Genomic DNA, 21930 nt, shown 5'->3' with positions numbered 1-21930 from the left:
GCTGAACACGGTGATCTGAAACCTGTAGCTCGTACTGAGTCGGGCCCTCCAGGCAAGACAGCTCACATCTCGTCTCTCTCTTCCCCTGCCTCTGCCTCTTCAGGTGGGAAGTCCCACTCTTTCACCTTGAAGATACCCTTTGGACTTCTCCCTAGCCCACCACCTTTCCGCATAGTGCTCAAGTCTTCGACCAATTCCAGCGCACCGCCGTTACTCTTCTTAAATGTAAAGATCCTGTAATCGGCATTCGCATACCGTCGCTTTGTGATCGCAGTCCTGAGAAATCCAGCATGGCTCACCACGGCGATGACCTTCTCTGGCCGATCATACAAAGATCTTAGACAGGCTTGCCCACGAGCGGCATTCGCAGACTCGGCGAATGCATAAGGCGTACCGGGTCCTTTGTTGGGATAGGTTGGGTCAACAGTGCTGAAGTCCAGCTCTGGAAATTCCTTCGCCACTTTGGGAATCGCAGTTCCTGAGTCGCAGGGCTCGGTGGAGTTTTCTTGCCACATGGCGTTCACTTCGACTGGTATACCACTTTTCACCAACCATGCCAGGGCGGTCAGTGTAGTTTGGCAGGTCCTCCTCATCGGACTTGTGATGATAGTCTCGACTCGCTGCGCCAGTGGACAACTGCTCTGCAGATGCCGCTGTAAGTCTTCGCATTGCTGAATCCCGGCTTCGGTCAATCTCGGATCTGGTAAGTCCCAATTCTGTGGAGTTCTTGTCAGCGCATGTTCTTTACTGCGTACATCGGAAGATACGTATCAGTGGCATTATGCTCCGCCTCAGCATGCCTGATCAAAATGAGTGTAGGTGGCATCTTCGCCTGTGATGATCTAAGTGTAGGTGCCATAAGCAAAGAGTCTGAAGAGCAATCTTTCATAGGTCAGGCATCGTGAGAGTTCAGCTCGAATAGGAAGTTTACGTCTCACATCAGAGGGCGGCGGTGATGATCCGAAGCGCGGTGAGGTACATGTGGTGCTGCCGCTGCCGATTGGAAAGATCTTACGTCATCAGGTCGCCGCTGTCCTTGCAGAAGTTGTCGTGTGACACGGTCTGTGTAGCGGTCTGCCGGAGCTTGAGTATTGTGGCAGGGAAAGCAGTTCGCAAGATTGAGATTGAGTTTTCCACCAGGCGGCAGATTTCGGCTGATCACGTGCAAGGTGCAGAAAGCTGCACAGTCTGCCATTGAGCACTGTGTCCTACAAACTTGAATGGCAATTGTGATGTGAGAGAATCTCAAGAGCGTGCAGCAGAGCGTACTACTGCCGATAGCGCCTCGTATCTCGCTATATCAAAGTGGAGCTCAACCCTCTGACTCTCGCCACGTAAGCACGGCTTTGCTCTGCACATGGAAGACACCGAAGCGATCATCTTTCAGTGCATCCACAATATGGTTGTGCTTCGGGCTCTCTTCACTATTACGCTGGCAGTGCTAGCAGCACCAGTGTGCAGCCTTCCCACATGGATGTGCAACGGGGACCTCGAGCAGGTGACCATGAAGAGCGTCCATTGTGATCTCAGACATCCCGTCGACGCCGCGGGATTGAAGCCAGCTGACATCGTCGATGATCTGAAGGAACTTACAAGCAAGGTACTGAGTGAAGATGTTAACAAGGAGATTGTGGAGGATTTCATATTTCATCAAATCGCAACTTGCTCGTCGTCGCTTCTCATGATCGATAGAAGGCTGTCAAACCGCGGGGGGTAGCGAGCACGGTTTGGTTTCCAGCGGTGTAGCAGAGACACTCTTGGTGAAGGCGTTCTTGGTAGTTGGACTGCCTCTCCTGTGAGGTGGAACTAAGGTGCTTTCCTGCCATCAACTACTTTTTCCATGTGCGGCTGCATGTCTTGTGATCCGACAGTCCTACGCTTCGGAGATTTGGAGATTTGGTTGATGGAGGGATGATGTTGATGAGAAGGTGGTGAAATTCACAAGGGTGTTGATCAAAATTTGATGAGTAAGCAGTAGGCCAGATCGATGTCGTGTCATGTTTCAGATTGAGTTGACCAGGTTCGTGGTGAAGACGGTCTTGAGGATGACGTTGCCAGTAAGGCGCGGTATACTATACATGTATTGTGCGTAGTGGCTATGTCGTCGTTCAGCTGTCTCGTGGCTGTGGTATGCACATGTGTCAATCCTTCTTGTCCCGCGGAAAGACGACGTTGCTCATGGACGCGGTTGAGCCCCAATGCGCCTGACATCACATGAAATCCTTCTGCAGTAGCATTCCATCATGTCCCTCACCCATCTTCCTCCCCCACCATGTCCTCATATACCACAGCATAGCATGCACCTGAACCGCCCCTCGGCATGTCTGCTGTGCAGTCGCTGAACCAGTCAGACGATTCCTCTGATCCCACCACCACAATCACCGGACCCGACGATCTAAGACGACAGTTCTCGCGAACACCCCGACCATATCTTTACTCGCACGATGGCCTGCAACGAGAAGATGGTGAGGCTGGTGGGCATGAGCCTGGTGCTGGTGCCCGCCATGGTCTACCTGAACAAGAACGACCCGTGGGCGAGGAGTCCGGCGCAGCGACTAGGAGGGGAAAGGACTGGCAGCGACAACCCGGACACAGCTCGGTAGCCAGCAGTGAGAGCGGCACTGATGCCGATGATGAACGTCCCAACTTTGTGAAAGCACTGCCCCCTGCCGGGATCAGACCTAGGAAGGGACTGAAGACCGGCGAGCAGGACGAGGATGCGCTTCTTACTCCCAGCCAGCTTGACGAGAAGGAACGGCAGGTGCAGGGATACTTCCTGAGGCAGACAGTGGACCAAGAGGCGCTCAAAGATGAAGAGCGCAAAGAGAGAGAAGCTGTGCAGAAGAGACGCTTCGCCGAATTCGTGAGGAGATTGAGTGAGGTTGCGCTGATGGGCTTCATCCTCATCTGCGTACTTTGTGGCGCAGGAGCCGCACGAACAGCCTGGTATTGGAGACGGGAGCTGCTGTGCGTGCCTGTGATCATCATTGGTCTGGTTCTGGCATACCCGGTCAAGTTGTCAATTGTGGACACTCAGGCAACGCACAACAAGCTGAGCGAGCGCTTTCGCGTGCCAGCTTCTTTCGACCCAGCGACGGTACTGTACCCGCCTCTGATACCCGTCATGGTGGCTCTTCTGGTAGGGCCTAAATATCCCGCTGTGGTTCTGCCGAACATCATTCTCGGACTTGCTTCGCTACCACAAAGATTATTTCCACGATCCAGCCGACTCGGAGGCTTCAATGCACTACACTGGCTGGTGGCCATCATACCATTGATTGTCTCGGATAACACGCTCTGGTTCGATAAAAGGCGCCCACCTGCACCTTATCAGCTCAAGACATCACAAGGACTGTCACCAGAGACGTTGGTCTCACTTTACCCTCTGCACCACGCGTTAATGATCCCGTTACACTATCTTACGACGACTAGTCTGCTAATATCAGAGCTACATCTACTTTCAGCAGTATTAATCAATCTGCTGCTGCTTGCACAGTCGCCTCAAGCTCTGGTATTAAAGTCATGTTTATGGCTTGGCGGCGTGCCTCTCTTTTTGGCCTGTGGCTCGCTTCTACACTGGAATGTCACACTCGCTCGCGTGCCAAGATGGAAGCTGAGACGCCCTGGCCATACAGCAGAGGAGAGGAGGTCTCTTGTCGATGCAGTATCTGATATCATCAGCCTTCAGAAAGCCACAGGAGCATTTTCGGGATCCACAGGACTGGAAAGTGATGCAGATGAGGATATGCCGCCCAGATCGATCAAGCAGCAGCTGAAGAGATCGATGGCCACTATGCCGAAGCTCAACACAGCAGGTCTAGTCATGCCGTCACTGAACAATGTACTCGAGACACATTCTGTCGCCGAAGCTCGAGAGTTCGCACGCTCTCTACTACCAAGCATTGTCGCTGCACCTTGGCCAAGACCGCGGCGTAACACTGTACCAGTCCGCGAGCCACCCAGCATCTCGGACAGGCAACCAGAGCAACCACCTGTCAGGCGTGCAAGCAGCAGACGAAAACTCAAATCTGTGAATATGTTGTGGTGTCTTCAACTCACACCAGAGCAAGCGCAGCGCAGGAAGTGGATTTATGCCGCCGCAACGTACTTTGCAATCTTCCTTACGATCGCTATCCCGGTGCGGATGTACATCGCCACAAAAGCGTTGCACAACCAAGAACCCATCGGTTGGGCCCTCAGCTACGCCTTTGGCCATATCGACTACTTCCGCATCATCGTCGATACTTCCTATCTCCAGTCCTGGGTCCCACTGCCGAAGCCTATGGGCGACTGGACAAAAATTACCGTCGCCCTTCCTCTCCATGTCGACTTGATCCGCGAAACACTCGGTCAGGCCAACGTCCGCCTCCTGCTCATCGCATACTGGGCTATAGTACTGCTTGTCGGCCTCTTGGCAGTCTTCTCACTCACTGCCTTTGTCGAAGTCGACACCCGCCGCAAAGTCTTCCATGGAGTTATGGTCGCTATGCTCACACCAGCAACCTTCGTCGACCCCTGCTTCGTGGCGTTAGCCCTCGGCCTGGTTCTAGCTGTTTTCTTGCTGTTGGAAGTCATTCGAGCAGGACAGGTTCCGCCTCTAGGCAACGCCATCTCGCGCTTCGTCGCACCCTACGTCGATGGCAGAGATCTGCGAGGTCCTGTTGTGGTCAGTCATATCTTCTTACTTATTGGCTGTGCAGTTCCGCTCTGGTTCTCTCTGGCAAGCATGGAACGAAGCGGCGGCGCACCGTGGCACGACTTCGAGCTGGCCAACAACCGCCGCGAAGTCGCCATGGTCGCAGGCGTTATCTGCGTCGGCATGGGCGACGCCGCTGCCAGCTTGATTGGTCGTCGCTACGGCCGCCACAAGTGGATCTGGGTCGGGGGGAAGAGTATTGAAGGCTCTGCAGCTTTCGCGGTTGCGGTCACGATAGGCCTGATGGCTGCACGAGCATGGCAGGAATTGGGTGGTTGGAACGGTCTTTCACACGACAGAATCGCTTCGGGATGGGTACCGTTTGCGTTTGATTGGAGCATAGCGTTGGTCAAGGCCTTTGTTTGCGGGTGTGCTGCGAGCTTCATGGAAGCGGTGTTGACTGGCGCGAACGACAATGTTGTTGTGCCAGTGGCGTTGTGGCTTCTGGTTAAGGGTGTCAGGCTATAGATCGGACGAGGAGTTGAGGCGTAGGACGGGGGACACGTAGGGCATGCTATACTACAGGATGAGCCGCAGTTCAGCTACAGGACACTTTCACATACGTCTCCGCCCGGCGCTAGCAAGGTTCTTCGGCTGCCACTAGCAATTCTCTGACTTATTCTCGCAAACACATCGACACATCGACTAGAAGCGACACAACATCCTCACTCAGGTCACCACAAGAACAACACTGACTGTCAGCATATCTGTCCGGCGACTCGATCCTCACCTGCACAGAAGCACGCCTGCGCTCCCACGAAGTGATTACCGTCACAGCCACCAACTCGTAAGCTAACACTGGACGCACTCGACGCACTCCTAGACTGACACTCACTCTCAGCGCAGCACTTTCCAACCATATCCATCAAAATTAACCTCACCGCAGACATCCCACTTGAGCTCGTCGCCGCCAGCAGAAATGGCGGTCTCGACAACCTGAAGCCGCAAGAGCTCGCCACCATCAGTTCAATCGCCACTCAGGCCCTGCTCGAAGGAAGCAAGACTTTGCAGCCTATCTCACCACTACCGGCGGACTTCCCCGAGATTGTGGACAAGCTCAAAGGCCGCCTTGGCCTGACACCCCAAGAGAAGAACCCCAACAAGAGCCAGGGTGGAGGCGAGGAAACAGGGCCACTCGCGACCACAGATGGATGGAACGAGTCCGAGCCTTATGGACCAGTGCGCACCATGCTTTCGTCAAGGCTTCAGTGAAGTGATGCGAAGCACAGCTTGCTATGGGCTCACTCGATCCAATGCGAGCTGTGAACTACCTTGAGACGCAAGCTGTCTGGGTCCATTCTGTTGTGAGTGGCCTTGTTATCGACCGCGAGCACTGGAAGGCAATCGCCGATATGGTGGCGGCAGACGATCTATTCGAGCGCATGGAAGAATGCCTTTCCAAGCAACATGCTGGCCTTCGCCGAAAGACGCAGTTCTTCTGTTGTAGCCACGATCCAGACCCCGAGCACGATGAAAAGGGTGACATGATCTACCGCGTAGCATGCAGGAGTTTCAGCCTGCGAGAACACAGGTCCACGCCATTCTCGCACGCCATGACATCGCTCGGGGCTGCCAACTTCTTTTGCGAGGCTGATACGTACTCACGTCTGGTCGATGGAGGAGCAGCAGTAGGCGACGCGAGCTACTTGCGTGGAATGAGTCGGAGTCGGTCGAGAAATGGGGAGATATGCTGGCGACTGAAATCTGACGAGAATGTGTTGGAGTTCGCAGTGGTCGGACATCGTCGTCGTGGAGCTGAAGTCCCGACTGACAAGCTGTGGGGATGACCTATGGGGTTGACCACTTAGTCAGTTATTCGAAGCCAAGTGTGTAGGCGAAGTCAGGTCCTGGCCGATAAAGATGACATGACCGAGGGCATGGAGTTGATGTTCTTATGCGGACATCGCACGGTATCAGACTGCGGTTAGAAGGTCCAGTACTAGCAGAGATCCCCACGCACAGCACGCTGTCCAAGACTCGGGCGAAGTCCCGGAGGAAGCGTCCTATCCTACGATTCACCACGACTGTGGAATGTGAATCGTCTTCTCATCGTTACGGCTTCGTCATGCTATTGCTCCTTGAAGCATCTCAACCGTTCTCCTTGAAGCTCGTTATAGACGAGCTCGCTTTGGAACTCTAGCATCAGGCTAATTCTTTCTTCACTTGCATAGCTCATGGTCGCTCTTCTCGGACACTTTCCCATCGAGATGCACTTCTGGTCGGTGTCGGTTAGACTTGTCCACCCGAAGTATCTCTCTTCACGGTCGATAGCCCTCTACATCAAACCCACTCCAGCAGCTTGCAAAGCCTCCACACGCCCAGAGCATCGACAGAACAGCGAGACAAGCAATAAGCCTGACCAATATGCGCCGTGCCTTTATACGCCACAGCTCTATCCACTGAATCTCGCAAGGTACTTCTGAGCCCAAGTAGAGCGGCATTGCAGTTGAGATGGGCGTGCTGTCGGTCGAGCCTTTCTTCGGGCGGTGTTTCAGATCATCCCGCACAACTCTCTCGAGTCGCTGTAGACTTGTCGCCAAGAGCTCGGACGGTCGCAAGTCCGGTCTCGTAGACACTACGGTCAGGTGGTAGACCTTCTTCAACGCCATCAAACGGCGATATGCGTCCGATGCACGGATGTCGTCATCTGTCAAGTCACTGGGAATCTCCTTCTTGAACCTCCGGACCTGCTCGCGGCGAAAGACTCCTCCCAGGTAAGAAGGGTCCACGGCGACTGTCAGTTTGCGCAGTCTCGGGTACTTCTCCTCGAAGTTCTCCTCTTCGTGGACGTCCCACAGAGTTGCCTTCACATCGGTGGCGAAAGCATGCAGGACTCCATGACTTCCGGACAAGATGTCGCGGTCGATGATTCCGGGCGCGACACCGCTGGTGGAGATTTGATGACTCTCGACCCAAGCTCGGGCAGCTGCTATGAACCATTTCTTGCAGACGAGCCACTTGTTGATGGTTGACTTGCGGGAGGGACGCGGCTCGTAGGTGTCTCAGGTCCGCGCCTTCCTTGCGCGGAACTATGACTTTCTTCTGATCACTTCCGTCGTACGCATATGCAAATATGATGTCTTCAAGTTCCTGCGGTAGACTGAAAATGTGGTAAGGGCGCTTCTTGTTTGACATCGCCATGGCGACCTCCCAAGTCAGGTGTTCGCTCCACCACGTGACCGAAGCAAGCTTCTTGGCGGAGCCGGATTGGTGGCTTCACTATCGAGTGCAGCAGCGGTCTGATTTAGGAGGTAGCGCCATGGTTGGTCGAGGAGAGCTTGACAGAGAGTATTTTACAGAGCGACCGTCGACGTCCATGATGAGATGCTCATGTTTGGAAAAATGATGCTTGTCAAGATTGGGCCGTATGGACCATAGATTGTCAAATAGTTGGGCATAGATGGCGCCGCAACTCCAACATACCCGACTGGCTTGTCAGTGTAGATGTCTTGGAGATTGACGCCGTGGGAAATGATGGGAAATCGAGGAACCCAAGAAGTGTTGAAGCCAGTCTGTATCTCGGAATCAGCTCACAAGTCTGTGCGAAGAATGGTAGCCCTCACCGCGCAGATAAAAATGTGCTGTTGGCGGTTGTGAACCTCCAAAGGTAAGCGTAGCGGAGTGGAGCTCTCTACCAACCCTTCTAGACTGCAAAGTAGCGTGCGATCCACGCTACCGCTACCCGAGGTACAGTGCTTATTATACGACGACATAGGCGTTAGCGACGAGTATATGTTTGCGAGTTCGCCAACAGGCACAGTGCGGTAGGTCACGTGACCCTAAAACTTGAAAGTTGACCAATCAGAGCGGGCGCCAAGGCTAGTTGCCTCGCTGACGCCTCACCTACGTACTCGCAAGCTCGTACTCCGGTGTGGCTAGCGCTCGGTCGCTACGCTTGAAAAGTTATTTGTTTGCTGTGTTTTAACGCGCGCAAAGTGAAGTAAGCCAAAGCTCGGACGCCAAGCCAGGCATATATACTTCTTTCTATTAACTATTCGCGTATACGTCGCATATACGGACACGTAACGCAAGATATTTAGTGAATTAGCGACATAAATACTAGGATTCGGATCACTTTATAGAGATACATATACGTACACTATATACCAATCGTACTACTTGCCCCGGTTCTAACTCCGAAGAAGTAAGACTATACTAGTTTCTAAGGTTTATAATCGTCTCCTAGTCCTATAATTAGTAGGAAACGCGATTAGCTTAACGTGCTTTACTACCGAGCGGGCTATACTACCGAGCGGGCCACTTTTACTAAGAACTGTACTACTTCGATAGATATAGCTATATAACTACTATTATAGCGTATATTGTCTTTAAACGAGGCCAAACTGACCTTAGCTGTCTAGGCCACGAAACGCGACGCGACAATTACGAATCGACTTGCTATAAAGGTATACGACGCGTCTCGAACTACACTAGGGTATCGATTGAATAAACGACCTCCTCGGGGTGACTACGAGCCTAATTCGAAGAAGCTTATAGAGCTAGAAGAGAGGGTGATACTTAAGTATATACTCGAGCTAGATCTTAGAGGTTTCCCGCTATTAAAGGCTAGTATACGAGTAATAGCCGATTTATTACTATAAGAGAAGGGTCTTAAGTCCGCTAGTCTTAATTAGACAGACAGGTTTATTAGGCGGTATCGTAAGCTAAAGGTTTATATAATACGTAGATACGATCGTTAGCGAGCTCTAATAGAAGATCTAGACGTTATCGAGAAGTAGTTCTTACTTATACCTAATATAAAGGAGAAGTATAGCATCCTTAACTAGGACACCTATAACTTCGACAAGATAGGGTTTATAATAGGTGTCATTACGTCTTAGAGCGTCGTTACGGGTTTAGAAAGGCGTAGTAGAAAGAGGAAGGTCGATCAATAGGGCAATAGAGAGGGAGTAGAGAGATAGCGTATTAGATAGCTCTTATATAAAGCGAGATTAGTAAGCTACGTAAGTCTAACGAGGCCCTTATATAGCGGAAAGTACGAAAGCGTAAGTACATTTAGTCTAGAGGGTCTCTAACCTTCGATAAGGCGTCGCAATTAATACCTCTAGAGGATACTAGAAGGCAGGAAGTAAGTAGAGAGTCGCTAGATAGTATTTGGCTAGTACTAAGGCTACGACGCTATAAGCGATATAGCAAGTCGGGGCATAACGTACGTATCTATTAAGTAGACTCGCTAGATAGCGAAGAATCTAAAGAGGAATTGTCCTCCTAGTAACGATTCTATAGGATGTCGTCGTATTAAGATACCGTCGTAGATAAAGTAGAAGTAGTATAGTCCTTAGCAAAAGTAGCCCGCTCGGTAGTATAGCCCGCTCGGTAGTAAAGCACGTTAAAGGTTTAAAAATAAGACTGTTACGGTTCACTACTACCGTAACGTCGCGCCGCGGCTCTTCCCCGCGGGAAACCCGTATCCCTACGTACTAGCGCCTTAGCACTTCCTTATATATCTCGCGCGCTTCGCGCTTCTCTTTCGTAGCCTTACTAAACAACGCTTGTTTTACGGCAACCCTATACTATCGTCTTATAGATTACTACCCGTAATAGTTTATTCGGTCGTAGAAGCGGCCTATCTAGTTAGGCTAGTAGTTATAATTAAATCGTACTCGTAAAGTACGTATTAAGGTAGGTTAAGTTTACTATAGTTACTAACCGTCGAGTCGCGCGTATAGGCGCATTAATAACAACTATAGTCGCGTAAATAAGCGTATTAGTTAAGTTAATAGATCACCTCTCTCCTTCGCGTAAAACGCGCGCCTCTCTACTCTTATAGGGCCCTTATATACCTACTAAGAGAGTAGTCTTATCTACTACGTAATAGCACAATATAGCTATACCTAGTAGTACTACTAACGGGGTGCTCTTGCCTAAGTAACCTCTTTATCTAGATCTTAGTAAGTATAAGCGTTAGTTACTCGTACGCGCTAAGTTTTCCTAACCGTATCTACTAAAACGTAGACACTCGATAACCTAGGTATCGATACCGCCCTAGGTGCCTTCCCTTCCGACGACGACTCGAACGTATTCGCCGCCGAACAATAAGAGATTGAGAAGGACCTACTACCTAAAGAATAGTAGTTTGCCTTAACCTCCGACTCTATTAACTTTATATAATTCCTCGACAAAGAATAGATCTTAGAAGAAGGAGGAATCAAGGTGTATAAGATTATAGAGTTAAGAGATAATATATCTATATAAGATAGTAAAACTAATAATATACGCTAATCTAAGGAGTAGGCAATCGCCTTAGAGTATACTACTATTAAGAGCCTAGCCGAGTTCGCGAATCGTACTATAGTACACCCGGAGATTATATTTCACCTCGTTCGCTAGATATAGTTAGACTACATCACACTTTTTAACTAGGTCGAGTCCCTAAAGAAGGCTAATAAGGTTATATAGCGTAAGTACGCCGATATAAAGAAGGAACGTAATATCGTTTCCGAGAGTCTTAGTCAACTCGAAAAAGATAAGGATGTTAAAGGCCTCTTTATATTATACTTTAACAAATACTAGAAGTATAAGAGTTAGATATAAGACCTTAAGGAAGCTAATTAGCGCCTCCGATAGGATAACGATACGCTCTTCGGACAGGTCGAGGAGTCGTAGGTAGGCATATTACCTTAGGACATTAAAGCCCTATCTAAGCGTAATTAGGCTCTAAATAAGGAGGTAGTAGAGCTAAAGGCTTAGCTAGTAGCTAAGGACACGAACGGTACTAGCGATACTAGCGGTACTAACGGTAATAATAATAATAACCGTAGTTATTAGGTCCGTGTCTACTCCCCTCGTCGTAAAAGTGTTTTACGATCACCTACGCCTCCTACTTAGTAGGACCGTATAGGTAGAGGCACCCGACGAGGAGGTAGTAGAGGTAGTAGCGATAACGACGGAGACAACTCTAATAACGATAAGGGTAGAGATAATAGTTAACTACGCCGTTACCTACGCCGTAACTCCTTACGACGAGAACGCTAGGGCATACCTAGTAGTACTTCTAGGGTGACTAGTAATACCGCCGTTAGCTAGTTCACTACTATCGAACCCTCCGTTAATGTTATATATACTAACAAGTCAGTTAAGGATCTAGAAAGTAAGTTCGATAACAAGAATATAAACTTTGACCGTTAGCTCGATTAGCTAGAGATCAAGCTGTCTATAATATAGTTCTAGACTATCGAGGACGGACTACGCTATATCCTTAACTACCTCGACGGGTACCCGTACTAGCTATATAATCCGCGAGTACCCTCTAAGCGTACTAAGCGTAATTGCGTTAACCCCTTTAAGTCTATTAATAGGATAATCTAATTCCTTATCGATTAGTATAGTAAGAAGGACGTCGTAGGTAAGGCCTTCTAGAAGCTCTAGGTCTTATAGTAGGGTAAGAACGAGTTATTTTCTATTTTTATCGCTAAGTACGACGAATAGCGCAACTTATACGACCTATTAGCTAAGACTAATTACCGTCTACTCGAGGGCAAGCTTAACTATAAATATATAGAGGCACTACCTATAGAGACTAAGGACCGCGAAGACTTAGTCGACCTATACTATAAGCTCGAAGCTAAGTTCGAGCGCCTAAAGTCAAAGACCCTAGCTATACTACGACCACCTCGTAGTACTAGCGGTAGGAATAGCGGTAGTAACGGTACTATACCTACCGCGCCCGGCATAGCCTAAGGTTTAGGCCTTAAGCTATACGCTTAGATACCGCGCGAATTTAAGGAACTTAAGAAGCTCGAGCCTAAGGAGAAGGCTAGTATTATTATAGTAGGCGGTTATGTCCGCTACCGCCGTATAGACTATAACTTATACTCGCTAGACTACCCTACTAAGTAGTATAAGCGCCCTCGGCCACGCGCGAATAATAGCTCTATAATATAGACACCGGCTAACCCTTAGTAATAGGGAAATAGCTAGACTAACGCTTAAGTACGATAACCGTTAGTCCTACTTACGAACATAATACTAAGAAGGAAATATAGCGAGATACGGTAATATAAGGACTAGAGTACGCTTTACGTATATTAGTAAGCTCTCTAATACCGCCTATTATACGAGGGGTACTAAGGCCGAGAGTATCCCCTTACCTTATAATGCCTAGTAGTATAGATAGTAATTAAGCTCTTACCTTCCTTAGTTATAGTACTACCTCTTAGTATATAAACTCTATATACGCTCGTATTAAATAGGTACGGGTAGATAGTAGCGGAGTGGAGTAAGAGATCAATCTTTGACTAACTAATAGCACGAGCATATAGCAATATATTAGGAACTAATATGTTGATTATATTAGATATCTATCTAAGCTAAAGGGGAGAGAAGGTATCTCCCTATAAGCTAAGTCATCGTAGATGCCTTAGGCTACTAGATCACTTCCTGATTGTTGACTCCCTTTGAGATACTATATCTTAATAGCTCGTATATATAATCTTCCTCGACTCTAGGAAGAACCTCTTTAATTAGGACTAGCTAATAGCGGCTCCGCTAACGAGCTTATTACCGAGTCTAAGTACTTTCCTTTTAATATCGGTAGCTACGTCGAAATCCTTAGCTACTATTTAGTAGAATTACTAGAGTATAATATCGTGCTCGGCTCTAGTTAGTTCGTAGACTACGAACTAGAGATATAATAGGAGAAGGGCATTATAATAATAAATCATTCGAAATGCCGTACCTATAAGGTAAACTAGAGGTCTAATAAGTACCTAATAGTATAGTCTATTAAATAGGTACGAGTTACGTAGTAGTAGAAGACGGCGGATCACACGAAAGACGAAGAAGGACCTAATAGGATAGCGTATATCTATATATAGTATCGCCGGTATTAGTATAGGTAGATACTAGGTATCCGGATGTTTGCTAGCCTATAGGCTAGTAAACCCTAGTCACGTATTCTAGTCACATAACACACCTACACCTATATACTTGTCCTACGGTCTATATGTTCTTAACACTCCTACTTAGGCTATATAGTCTCCTATAATCCCTTTACGTAAGCTAGAGCTGCCTTATAAAGTTTTAGAACTACTAGCTATTAAGGGGCTTTATTAACCTATTAGTAGCTATGTCCTTTGTATAGCAGTAGTCTACTATAATCTTCTTCTACTACTAGAGATGTCTAATATAGTTATATATAAAATCAATATGCTTTGACCTTTTATAGATAGATAGATTTGTTATTCCCCTGTTCTAGGACCCTATCCGGCCTATATAGGTATATATCTATTGTTATATATAAAGGGAAACCCGAATAGGTAAGAACCCTTTCCGCCCCCGACTACTCCTTATCTAGATTAGCTTTCCCTCTATGTTAGGGCGAGAGCCTAGCCTATAAGATGTAAGAGTAAAAGCGAGAATATAGGTACGAAGTATAGGTATAAAGGGTATAGTATGATTGCTATACAAAACGAAAGACGAAGAAAGTAAGAGAGGCCTAGGGAAGGCCGGATATTTATACGCGACCCTCACGAGTACGTGTCCCCGTATTAATAGGGCTTGTTGAACAGGTACGGGTGGATAGTAGCGGAGTAGAGTAAGAGATCAATCTTCAACTGACTAATAGCACGAGTATGCAGCAATATATTAGGAACCAATATGTTGATTGTGTTAGATATCTATCTAAGCTAAAGGGGAGAGAAGGTATCTCCCTACAAGCTGAGTCATCTTGGATGCCTTAGGCTACTAGATCACTTCCTGATTGTTGACTCCCTTTGAGATGCTACATCTTAACAGGGCTAACCTATACAAAGCCGCGCTTAGTAGCTTTGCTTAAAACCTTATTCCAACCTGCCCTACGTTCCGAGTCTTCTACGTGCTTCTTCTAGGGTCTAGCGTAGTCGCGGGTGCTCGCGGGAGTACCGTAAGTGATATAGCTACGAGCCGAAGTGAATCTGTTAAGGTTTAGTAGAGTAGTAAATTTGGAGGGCTAGGTCCCGTAGTAAATATTACGGGGTATATAATTCTTAGCGCTTATATACTAAGCTAGACTTCTAATACTTATAGCGGGTTAACTACCGTGAATTAACCCGCGTTCGTATTTTTCGAGGGACTGTGACTAACAAAAGGCTCATCGATCTCTGCGCCAAAACAAGACACATTCGAAAGCTCTCATCAAGGCCATTCTAACGATATATAAAGCAGGCCACTGCCCCTAGGACTGAGGGAGTTCTACCTCATTCAATCTGGACAGCTTGAAGCTCTCTTCACCCTGTTTCTTCAGCTCTAAACGCCGCGGAGGTGCCTAGCTACATTAGGCAACTCCTAGGTAATAGTAGCCTAGGCTACGGCACTAACGGCGCCTACGGCCCTATAGGCGAAGCCCCCCCAAGACAACTGGTAGCAACTTATAGAGGACGCAAAAAGTATAGAAACTAACGATCAGCTCCCTTACCGGTCTCTACAGGTAATGATCACTCAGCTACGCACGGCGCTTGTACTGTCGTATCACCGAGGGCAATAAGAAATGAGGACGACGTCCTAGGCGATTAGCAAGGCCACCCGGAATCAACACCCCTATAGCTAGGCATCGGTCGCGGCATCGATACTAGGCCCCCGCCTAACGCACGATGTAGTTACGATCCGCATTGCAGCAAAGGAAGACTAGGCCGAAGTTGCGAAGCTATCGAACAAGGAGCTCGCCTAACGAATCAACTAACTAGGGGTGGTCGTAGTGAACCAACAGTCTAACGGCACTCTATAGATCTATACTAGCTCTGCTACTACTAGGAGGCACCTAGAGGCACAGCCATAGTAGGTATCTAAGGTTACGGCATCAGCGAAGGTCTTAACGAAACAATTCACGATCCTAGTCCACGACATGCCTAAGGAGTTTGACCTAACTAACTAGGGTCACCTACGCGCTCTCTAAGAGGACAACCCGGTCACTCTTAACTCTCCAATCCAGAAGGCGACTTGGCTCTATAGGAAATGGCTAGAAGGCAAGAAGGCCTCGGCGCTAATAGTATAGCTATAAGACGCGAAAGCGGCGGATCTAGCGATAGAACAAGGCCTGGTCTGGCAATATAGCCTCAAGACAGTAGAAAAGCACTCCTCATCCTTTCGTGTCCTCCAATGCTTCAAATGCCAACAGTATAGACACTAAACCTACACGTGCACAAACAAGTAGGCCTGCTCGAACTGTGTAGGAGACTATATGTCTAGGGACTGTACATCGACTACGAGACGGTGCGCGAACTGTCCGGGGCACCACCCATCGTATAGTACGGAATGCCCATAGCGGAAACTAGCGAAAAACAAGGCAATCACAAACAGAACCGTCGCCCTAAGATTCTACGGCGACCGTGAGGCTAGCCCACACCGGAACTAACTAGCGGCGGTCGGGCACAAGCGCCCTAGGGCCGAGAACGATGTAAAGGATGCGCAACCTAGGGCGTACGGGAGGCCACGTGCTCTGCTAGCTACGGCGAGGGAATCTAACTAGGCCCGGCTCCCCTTTAGTACATAGCCGATAGGCGTAGACCAGGACGTATAGGGTAGTAGGATATAGGACGATATAGAGGAAATGATTGTCGATACCGATAACTAGCCTCGACACGCTTAGTATTATCTAGTATAACGTTAACTATAGCAAGGATATAGTCTAGAACCATTTCCTATACGAGGCGGACCCGCGCGTCCACTACGTCCTTATAATCTAGGAGCTATAGATTAACCCGTACTATAAGAGACTAACGACCTATAAGTCACTAGGCTATACGACATACCTACGAGGCGACGGCAGACCCCGTACGTGCTTCTATGTCAGTAAGGACATACTAGAATCCGACTAGGAGGTAGTATACTACGTAGACGAAGAAGGCGGGGGCGATATTACCTCCCTCTACGTAGGTAGCACCTAGATACACAACCTATATATATAACCGCTAGCCTCGAGGTCTAGCCGCGACCTAGGGGTCTGTAGATACCTAGACAGTACGCTTAAGGGACAAGGGTGCTATATCGTAGTAGGAGACTTTAACATATACCACCCTTTCTAGGAAAGCCTTATATAGCCGTACCCTATAGCCGACGAAGTACTCGACTTGATAGCGAGCAACGTAATTGCCCTCAATACCCTAAAGGACCTAGGTACCTAGAAGAGAGGGGGACTCTAAGGCACGATCGACCTCTCCTAGATCTTAGATAGCCACTACTACACGGTAACCTACTATAGGATCGAACATGAACTCGAGGCGTCGTTAGACCACATGCTAGTCAGGACCTCTATTACGACACAGATACAACGCACACTAGCGGGAACCCCTAAGCCAAACTGGGGAAAGGCCCACTGGGCCAACATCTAGGCGTACCTCGATGACTCTAAGAGGCTAGTCCAGATCGCGCAGTAGCAATACAACAGTAAAGACGAGATAGACGAAGCAGTCTAGGGGTTGACAGACGAAATAAGAAAAGCGACCTCACTTCACGTTCCGCTTGCCTAACTAACGATATGGTCCAAACTATACTGGACGCCGGAGTGCACTACGGTAGTAAGAGAAGCAAGGAGAGCCCGCCGGGTGTAGACGAGCAGCCATAGCGAGGAGGCCTAGAACGTATACAGGGAGGCATGCCAACAGAAGAAAGCTATAATACGAAGGGAGAAAGCAGTCGGCTGGAGGGCCACAGTGGAAGAAATCGCCGGCAAGCCAGAGAGGATGTGGAAGCTAGCGAAATGGGCCCGACAGGACCCTATATAGGGCCCCTCCTTCTCTATCCCAGCGCTACAATCGCCTAGTGGCCCGGTTAGCGACCCCGAGGCCAAGGCGCGTCTACTGGCTAGCAAGTTCTTCCCGCCCCTAGTCGAGGCTGATCTAAGCGACATAAACAGCTCTACTCCCCTAGCCCCTAGCATCGCGGTCTAATAGGAGGTGTCCGAGGGAGAAGTTGCCGCTGTGCTAAGGAAGTTGCCGGCGAAGAAAGCCCCGGGGCCGGATAGGATCCCAAACGAGCTACTAAAGAAGTGTAGAGATCAACTAGCCCTAGTAGTTGTAGCGATCTTCAACGCCTGCCTACAGACCGGGTACCACCCGATAGCTTTTAAACAATCGACGACAGTGGTCCTACGTAAGCCGTAGAAGGAAGACTATACGCAGGTGAAGTCGTACCGCCCAATTGCGCTCCTTAACACTCTTAGGAAGGCGCTTGAGAAGCTGGTTATAACGAGACTCTCCGAGGCGGCAGAGGAACACTCCCTACTCCCGGACACCTAGATAGGTGCGCGCCTATAGCGATCGACGCTATCCGCGATAGAACTTATCACCTCTTAGGTAAAGGCTATCTAGTATAAGAATAGGGACAAGGTGGCTTCCTTACTTAGCCTAGACATATCGGGAGCCTTCGACTACGTGTCACACCCGCGGCTACTCTACATCCTAAGGTCGAAAGGACTCCCTGAGTGGCTTGTCAACTTCGTACGGTCCTACCTCCAAAACCGTAGTACGTCGATCCTGGTCGGCTAGTACAGAAGCCCATTTCAAGTAGTCTATACTAGAATCCCGTAAGGCTTAACGCTAGCACCTATTCTGTTCCTCTTCTTTATAGCGACGCTGCTCCCAGCCCTAGAATCCCAGAACACCGCTACGAGCGGCTTCGTAGACGACACAAACATCCTAGCGTGGTCTTCCTCGACTAAGGAGAACTGTAGGCTACTAGAAGAGAAGCACAAGATCTGCGAGGACTAGGCTAGGAGGCACGGGGCTCGGTTTGCCCTAGAAAAGTACAATCTGATACACTTTACGCGCCGGCCACGGTTCCACAATATGCAAGCTTCTATCTAGATATAGGGGCACACGACTAACCCGGCAAATCAGCTCAGGATCCTCGGACTATAGGTGGACCCGGCGCTACGGTGGAGGAAGCACGTACAGGCAATATTACGGAAAGCTGAACAGAATATGGCATCATGCCAGAGGCTCACTGCGTCCACATGGGGGGCGGACTTCCGGCAGTCACGACTTCTATATACGGCTATTGTACGGCCAGTCCTTACCTATGGCAGCCAAGTGTGGTCCTTAGGCGAGAGGGCCTGCCCATCGAAGGGACTCGTCGCGCCGCTAGCGAAGATCCAAAACCAATGCCTAAGGAAGGTCACCGGGGCATATAAGTCGACACTAACGAGGATGCTTGAGTACGAGACCGCTATACCGCCGATCGACCTATACATCCAGGGACTACGGACCTCCTACATAGGCAAGTCGGCACAGTACCCAGTACAGAAGGTCATCGCCAGTGCAGTCGCAAGGGCCCGCGAATCAGTACCAGCGCACAAGGGCATTCGACCCGGAAACGAGCCGAACTACCGGGCAAGGGACGAACAGCTAGCAATACAATGGGAAGGTGAGAAATCGTTTGTAGAGCAACTATGGAAAGAGAGGTGGAACAACCAGGTTGTAGGGCATAGTGGACGCCCTCAGCCAGCGGGACAACCTAAGGAATGGTTAGCTACAAAATCCGCGGTCAAGCACCCCCCGAAGCTCATCCACTACCGCCTTACGAGGGCACAGAGTAGCATAGCAACCCAACTGCGAAGCGAACACATCGGCCTCCAGGGGTACCTATTATGGAGGAAGGTTCTAGGATACACGAATACTAGCTGCCCCTACGGCTATCGCTTCCAGAACGTACGGCACGCACTCCTCGTCTGTCCGAGGTGGTCGCTAGGAAGGGGGGAGTGGATGGCAAAGGCGAGGAACCGGACGATTGGGGCACTTCTTAACAACGCTGAAGACCTACGGCGCATTACGAACTGGATACTAGAGAAGGGCTGGCTAGAACAGTACCGCCTAGTAGGAGCAGTGCAGGAAGAGAGGACACGACGCAGCGCGACGAGACCGGCTAGGAGCGGGGGCTAACGGGGTAGTGACATGGACTACGTACGTTCAGAGGGAAAGCTAATCTAGACAAGGAGTAGTCGGGGGCGGGAAGGGTTTTCACCTATTCGGGTTTCCCTTTGTACATAACAATAGATATATACCTGCATAGGCCGGATAGGGTCCTAGAACAGGGGAATGACAAATCTATCTATCTATCTATTAATAAGGTCTTATAAGAACACCTAGACGACTTTATATCGGCCTACCTAGATAACGTACTTATCTTTAGTAACACCTTGGAGGAGCACATTAAATACGTACGGAAGGTTCTTACTAAGCTACGCGATGTAGGACTTATAGTAGACATCGACAAAAGCGAATTCTACTAATAGAAGGTGAAGTATCTTAGGCTAATTATAACCCCTAACGGCATTAAGATAGACCCCGAGAAACTCGAATGTATTTAGACATAGGAAGCTCCTAAGAACCTAAAGGATGTCTAGGCCTTCCTTAGATTTACTGACTTCTATAGGCGGTTTATCGAAGCATTTTCGCGTATAGCTACTCCTCTTACAAACCTAACCAAGTCGGACGGACTAAGTAATTATAAGAATAGAAGGATTTAATAGTTACTAGATTACTAAAGAGCCTTTAACAATTTGAAAGCTACGTTTAGTAAAGCCGGCATACTCGTACATTATATACTAGGCAGGGAAATAGTAGTAGAGACAGATTCTTCAGATTTTATAAACGCCGGCGTACTTTCGTAGTATAACGAGAATAGTATACTACATCCTATAGCCTTCTACTCAAAGAAGTTGAGTCTATAGGAGTGCAATTATTAAATCTATAACAAGGAACTATTAGCTATTATCAAGGCTTTTGAGGAATAGAGACCCGAGCTCGCCTACGAAGTAGATAATAAGGACTTATAGCTAGTCAAGATTTACACCGACTATAAGAACCTAGAATACTTTATAAAGACAAAGTAGCTAAATCGGCGACAAGCGCGTTAGGCGAAGTTCTTGTTATAGTTTAACTTTAAGATAATGTACCGTCTAGGACTTCAAGGTATAAAGCTAGACAGCCTAACGAGACGTAGCTAGGACCTTCCGTAGGGGGTAGACGACCCTCGGAACTAGCATTAGTATTAGACATTGCTACCTCCTAAGCGATTCCTTAAGATCGCCTTACTATAGGCAATAGTAGAAGATGCGCCGGAAGAAGAGAAACTAGTATAGCTAAACCCTAAAGCTAAAGAGTTTATGCCTATAGAACGAGATACGCCTACTAAATAACCGGCGACGCGTAAAAGTTAGCGGGAAGCCGAACTCGAGTATCGAATGTCGACGGCGTACGTAACCGATAACGAGCTTAAGACCGCGATCGAGGACCTATAGAAAGACCGCACTCCTATACTACTATAGAGAGCGAAGATTTACCTAGCACACTATAAAGTAGATAGCGACCTACTATATATTCGAAATTAATACGACGGCTAGAGCTTATAGGTACTAAATGACTAAGCTTTATTGACGAGGATAATTAAGATAAACTATAACGCTCTAGTAGTAGGCTATCTAGAACGAGCTCGTACTTATAAACTCGTAGTACGTAATTTCTACTAGCCTAGATTAGCGAAATCCGTACGTAGATATACCGCGAATTGCCGTACCTACCGTATAACAAAATCTCTACACTCTTAGCTACTAGGATTATTATAGCCACTTCCTATTCTAGATCGGCCTTAGAAATATATTATAGTCGACTTCGTTCTCGGACTCCTAGATAGTACTCTTAACGGTATAGTCTATAATAACATTATGACCGTTACTAATAGGCTTACTAAGGAAGTCGAGCTGATCCCTATTAGCGTAATAATAGTATAGAATGCGGTAAGGCTTTTCCTTAAACATATGTTCTGTCGGCGCGGGTTTCCTAATACTATTATATTAGACCGTAGCAAGTAGTAGGTTACTACCTTCTAGAAGAAACACTATAAGATACTCCGTATAAATTATAAGCTAAGTTCTTCGTATTACCTAGAAACTAATAGACAGTCAGAACGTACTAACTAGGCAATAGAATAGTATCTTCGTATATTTACTAATAATATATAGGATGACTAGGTAGAATAGCTATGCCTTGCTTAGTTTGCGATCAATAATTACCTATCTAAGACTACTAGTATGTCGCCGTTCTACGCTACCTTAGGCTACAACCCTAAGTTTATAGAGCGAGTTGACCTAAACGGTAGAAAGGAGGGAGAACTAACTACTCTCTAGCGACTAGATATACGATTAGTAGAAACCTTTATACGTCGAATTGACGAGCTTTATAAGCACCTTTAAGAGAATATACGAATGTTATAAGCTCTCTAAGTAGAAGTAGCAAACCGCT

General features: G+C 48.2%; 4 protein-coding genes across 4 annotated transcripts; 2 read left to right on the top strand and 2 right to left on the bottom strand.

Moving 5' to 3' along the window:
• Positions 1-62: 62 nt before the first annotated feature.
• On the bottom strand, positions 63-859 carry CLAFUR5_04803 (putative phosphatase; the record flags this gene model as incomplete). Its single annotated transcript, XM_047903951.1, has 2 exons — positions 63-718; positions 772-859. 2 exons carry the CDS (start codon positions 857-859, stop codon positions 63-65), a joined length of 744 nt encoding a protein of 247 aa, XP_047761269.1.
• A 498-nt stretch (positions 860-1357) lies between these two features.
• Positions 1358-1717, top strand: CLAFUR5_20090 (uncharacterized protein; the record flags this gene model as incomplete). Its single annotated transcript, XM_059462932.1, has 1 exon — positions 1358-1717. One exon carries the CDS (start codon positions 1358-1360, stop codon positions 1715-1717), a length of 360 nt encoding a protein of 119 aa, XP_059318977.1.
• A 603-nt stretch (positions 1718-2320) lies between these two features.
• On the top strand, positions 2321-6483 carry CLAFUR5_04802 (Dolichol kinase sec59; the record flags this gene model as incomplete). The annotated part of the gene is made up of 4 exons (XM_047903950.1): positions 2321-5011; positions 5474-5483; positions 5538-5875; positions 5926-6483. The coding sequence occupies 4 exons, from the start codon at positions 2321-2323 to the stop codon at positions 6481-6483; spliced, it is 3597 nt and encodes a 1198-aa protein (XP_047760051.1).
• A 471-nt stretch (positions 6484-6954) lies between these two features.
• On the bottom strand, positions 6955-7837 carry CLAFUR5_04801 (uncharacterized protein; the record flags this gene model as incomplete). Its single annotated transcript, XM_047903949.1, has 2 exons — positions 6955-7625; positions 7648-7837. 2 exons carry the CDS (start codon positions 7835-7837, stop codon positions 6955-6957), a joined length of 861 nt encoding a protein of 286 aa, XP_047761271.1.
• Positions 7838-21930: the final 14093 nt, after the last annotated feature.

Source organism: Fulvia fulva, chromosome 4, assembly GCF_020509005.1.
Source record: "Fulvia fulva chromosome 4, complete sequence".
Taxonomy (NCBI): Eukaryota; Fungi; Ascomycota; class Dothideomycetes; order Mycosphaerellales; family Mycosphaerellaceae; genus Fulvia; species Fulvia fulva.
Note: the sequence above shows the minus strand (reverse complement) of the source record. Positions and strands in the feature narration are given on the sequence as shown.